Below are 4,914 nucleotides of genomic sequence, written 5' to 3'. Positions count from 1 at the left end.
TGTCAATATTTCAATGGCCATTGGATTCAAATGATCTAAGGTTGGAGCATAAAATAACTCAAAAGAAAAAGATAACAGAAAAGGTTAAACTTTATGAAAAGTAAGGAGAAGATTTTCAGAAAAAAATTTGCGATGGTCTTTTTTTATTCAAAAAAAAAAAAAAAGACAAGACTTTCCCAAAAAAATATCTCGTAAAAAAAAAATGGGAAAACTTTGTAATCTCTGTTCACTTTTCAGGTGGAGTCTATGCCCTTAATCATTTACTCACCATGCACACTCTCTCAACCAACAAAAACTTTAAATTCATGTAAAAAGAGTTTGATTCCACATTTTAGGAAAAAATCCATTTTTCCAAGGCACATAATTTTCCCATCATTGTCAGAAATTATTTTGGAACAGTTACCTTAGTAAAAGATTTTCAGATATGACAGGAAATTATTTTTCACAATTACTTCAACTCCAATACTAAAAGTTAACTCTCTTTATAAATTAAAGAGATTCTATTGCCACACCAACAGCTACAAAGAGCACCACATAATGTGTGTGAATTGGGGTGCTCTCAGCAAAAGTTGGTGTGTACTTAGTTTGTCGGTTCAAATTTTGGTTCGGAGTTCGTGATTTACTAATCTAAAATGAACCTCGTTCGTAAGGGAAAGTAGAGAAAATTTGTTTTTGAATTCGCTTTGGTTTGCTTGTGTATATATATAATTCAAATATACAAATTATGATATTAAAATTTTTTAAGTTATATAAAAATAAATTTATAAAATAATTCAAATTTTAAATTTGAACAATAAAAAAAATAAAAATCAATTAAAAAAATATTTTGTTTGCTGAATCAAATGTTTTGATTTGTCTAACCCGACCAAAATTTGGTGCTTTCGTGAATCGCTTGATTTTACAAACCCAGTACAAATCGTACCACTTTGTGGTTCGGACTAGTAGAAATGAATTAGGTTACATAGGGTGTGACAATGAATATGTCATAAATTCTTGTTATCTACAATCCAACACAATCATATTTTCCCAAAACCTATTTTGGGGAAAATATTTTCAAGAGAATCAATTTTAGACGGAAAAAATGTAAGCAAAATCATTGTCAAGGTTATGCACAAACAAGATAAAGCCAATGTATTAAAAATGAAGGGTATTTCAGTCTTTTACGACAAGATACCAATGAAAATCTGTCGATCCACTAAAAAGAGACACAGCAACTCTCAGTTCCCAATAAAGAGACCGATAAAAAATAGTTATAGTTAGATATTAAAATAAAAATCAAATAATAATAATAACTACAACGAAAATAACAATAATTACCGATATTTCATGAGGAACAAAGAATGGTGAGTTGTGTTACGTTTCACTGCTGTGACGGTCCGATACGAGAGCCTGAATCGCACCAGAAAGATTATTAACGGCTGAGATTAGACTCGCGATTCCTTGACGGTTCATCTCGTTTCGCGATTCTTCAATCTGAAGCCTTCGCTTTTCGATTTCCATCACATTTTGGTGTCGTTTGTCTTTCTTCTCTTCACAAGATAGAAGGGTTCGAGCAAGTACAGTCGCGCTCCGTTTTATACTCGATCCCAAGTTACTGATCTTTTTGCGTTTCGTACCGGATTCCAATCTTTCGCTCCGATCCGTTTCGGATGTATCGGACGTTTCTATTATCACCAATAAAATAAGAAGATTTGAGAAATTATTAGATTGAGTTTTGGTCACACGTTTGCATTATTATTTGGTGCTCCCATTAATATTATAATAAATAAAAAAAACTCAACCCAACAAGGTAACAATGGAGAGTTACTCTCTCCTCTGTCTGTGTTTATTTCTGTTTTTATTATATTCAACCGTTATTTTCCAAGACTTTGACTAGTAATTTCTCTGTAAAACAAAATTTTTATATTTAGAAATTATGTCCCTCATCAATCTACAATATTAAAGACAATGATACCATTTATCTAAAAAAAATTAAAATTACCTCCCTTTACCTTTGACTTTGACCAATCCTAATTACAATGTTAAAAAAAATCAGTCTTGAAATCCGGATAGAACCGGTGGTCGAACCGGGTCCAACCTGGTTTGTCATAATGAACCATCAACTTTAAAAATAATTGACTAATTTTTTGCTAAAGTTTTAAATTAACTCTCCCTTTTCGTTTGACTCTTCAGAAGTCTAAGATGATAAAAAAAAAATTCTATAAAGCAGTTTTGAAATCAAATCGAACCATTCGGGTCATCTTCGTCGGACCGGTTTTCAAATTAATGAACAACCAACTTTAAATATAATAAAATAATTCATTAAAAGTTAATTTTTTATTAAATCTAGATAATCAAATATTAATAATACATATTAAAATCCATCAATTTTTACAAGGAAAATCCAAAATATATGCTAAATTCTTCTTTAAATATCATATTATCAATTGGAGTGCTCTCAGTAAAAATTGGTGTGGCAATAAAAATCAGAATTAGACAAATTCCGGTCGAACCCATTTCTTCAATTTTGGAAACATTTTGGGGGGTAAAAGGAGAAAAAAAAATCTATTTATTTATTTATTTTAAATCCAAAGAATATATTATATTATATTATATTATATTAATGAGAGAGGGAGGTAAGTAAAAATACCTGAAACGACTGGTGGCTGAGGAGGTGGCGGAGGAGGAGGTGGAGGAGGAGGGTGAACAATAGGCAGCGTTACTGAAGCAGAAGTAGGTGCGCAAGCAGAAGCGGAAGCGGGAGCGGGAGCGGGAGCGGGAGCGGGAATGGATTGTAGCGGAGGAGGTTTGGTTGGGTATCTGTGATGGACCACTTCGTTGAGAGCCTCATAAACATCAGAAAGAAGACTAGTGGGGAGGTTTCGATCTTTGCGTTCGAACTTCTCCATTTGCCAATAAGAGGGGAAATCCTTGGAACCGTCGGATCGCGATTCGTAGTCACGAACCTTTTTGTAGTCTCGCAATAAATTATCCCACTTATCGTTGCATTGGTTTTGGCTTCTAAGACAACCATTTTTCCAACAATAGTTTTCAACCCATTTCCAACGAAGTTCAGCAGTTCTTGAAGAACTGGAAGATTGTTTGTTAGGTTTGGAGGTAGGGTCGTGAGGGGTGGTGCTAGCTTTGGTTCTTCGTTCATCGTCGAGTTTTTTGGCTGTGATGAGGACTAATGTTTCGTGAAGAGTCCAATTTCCCTTTCTGTATTCTCGAATGATAGATGTGGTGGGGGAGGGAGATGGGGTTGAGGAGGAGGAGACTAGAGGTTGTGGATGTGTATGTGGTGGTTGGTGGTGGTAGTGATGGTGGTCGACTAGGATTATAGCGGATGTGTTTGGAGGTTCGGACATAGCTTTGGCATTTGAGACACTTTGAGACTTGGGAGAAAGAGAGAGAGAGGGGTTTGGTCTAGAACCAAGGGGGGGTTAGGACTCTCCTGAGGAGGATGGGCAATCGGCATAGTATTTCATTCTTTATTGGGTTTTTTTCTAAGATTCATTGACGTTGGACACTGAGTGTCCAGTGAAGAATGTGATAAAGAAGGTAAGTTGGGCATATCCATCAATATAATAAAACACCTAAGAAGTTTTTGCTTACAAATTTTTTTTGCTCACAATGCTCATAGAATGCGAGATTCACCAATCACATGAGCCCGTGTGTATTGAATATGTCCAAAATGTATTGAATATACCCAAAATGTATAAAACTACCTTTGCTAGGTTGGATGTGGCATTCACTGGAGAGTTTATGTGTACTATGATGAAAAAATTTGTGAGCAAAAATCCACTCATTGGCGTTAAACATTTAATGTCCACCGAATAACATGATGAGAAGGAAAGTTGAGCATATCTATATAATAAAACCCTGAAGAATTTTTTGCTCACAGAATGTGAGATCCACTAATCACATGAGTTCGAGTGTATTGAATGGCATCTAAAACGTATAAGACTATCCTCGTTAGGCTTTACACAATATTCATTGGAGAGTCCGAGCATTGTGATGAAAATTTTTGTGAGCAAAAAATCACTCATAAATACACAACGGTAGGCCCACTCCAATTATAAGTGTAGGGGTATAAATGTCCCATTCTATTGAATAAATATTTACTTGTTAAGAAAAATGGATGTTAAGTTGATGAACCAATAACACAATGTCACGTGTATTGAAATAAAAAACATGATTGGCTAGTGGTGCGAAAATTGGGGATAAATTTTTTAAACCATTTTCTTATTTGGATTTCATATTTATTTTTATACATGTGGCATTGTTTCACTGGTTCATCAGCTTAGCACCATTTTTTTGTTGACAACAAATCTTGATTCCACTTCAGCTACTGTGGAGTGGGGTCCACACTCACTTTATTACCTTTCTTCTTTACCTCTTTCAACTTTATTATCTTTTCTCTCCTTCTCCCCCTTCAATAATATCTCTATAATTTTATTATCTTTCCTCTTTTACCTTTTTAACCTGAGAGAGGATGCCTGGGCTGTAGGCATGGACAAACTTTAGTTGGGGATCAATTTGACAAAATGGACCTAGGGGGGATGAACAATAGGTATTGTGTTTCATTCTTTATTGGGTTTTTTCTAAGGTTCATTGATCCTGGACAATGAGTGTCCAACAAAAAATGTGATAAGAAGGAAAGTTGAGCATATCTATCTATATAATAAAACATTGAAGAATTTTTTGAACACAATGCTCACAAAATGCGAGATCCACCATCATATGAGCCCGTGTGTATTGAGTGCATCCAAAATGTATAAATTTACCCTTGTTAGGCTTGATGTGGCATTCACAAGAGAGTCTATGAGTATTATAATGGAAAAAAATCTGTGAGCAAAAAATAACTCACAGGTGTTAGCCATTTAATGCCCAGTGAACGACATGATGAGAAGGAAGGTTAAGCATATCTATATA

General features: G+C 34.7%; 1 protein-coding gene across 1 annotated transcript; it reads right to left on the bottom strand.

Moving 5' to 3' along the window:
• Positions 1 to 1,114: 1,114 nt before the first annotated feature.
• On the bottom strand, positions 1,115 to 3,426 carry LOC147409987 (uncharacterized). The gene is made up of 2 exons (XM_086460238.1): positions 2,630 to 3,426; positions 1,115 to 1,664 (listed from the first exon to the last, which is right to left on the bottom strand). The coding sequence occupies exons 1-2, from the start codon at positions 3,345 to 3,347 to the stop codon at positions 1,354 to 1,356; spliced, it is 1,029 nt and encodes a 342-aa protein (XP_086316364.1). The 5' UTR covers positions 3,348 to 3,426; the 3' UTR covers positions 1,115 to 1,353.
• Between the last annotated feature and the right edge of the window lie 1,488 nt (positions 3,427 to 4,914).

Source organism: Akebia trifoliata, chromosome 2, assembly GCF_017979445.1.
Source record: "Akebia trifoliata isolate Shusen 1 chromosome 2, ASM1797944v1, whole genome shotgun sequence".
NCBI lineage: Eukaryota > Viridiplantae > Streptophyta > Magnoliopsida > Ranunculales > Lardizabalaceae > Akebia > Akebia trifoliata.
Note: the sequence above shows the minus strand (reverse complement) of the source record. Positions and strands in the feature narration are given on the sequence as shown.

What these genes read in the sequence shown, in the direction of transcription:
- LOC147409987 (XM_086460238.1), bottom strand. Translation starts at nt 3,347, where the DNA reads ATGTCCGAACCTCCAAACACATCCGCTATAATCCTAGTCGACCACCAT. An exon ending in TCAGCCACCAGTCGTTTCAG is followed by an intron (nt 1,665 to 2,629) that starts GTATTTTTACTT and finishes TGGTGATAATAG; the next exon opens with AAACGTCCGATACATCCGAA.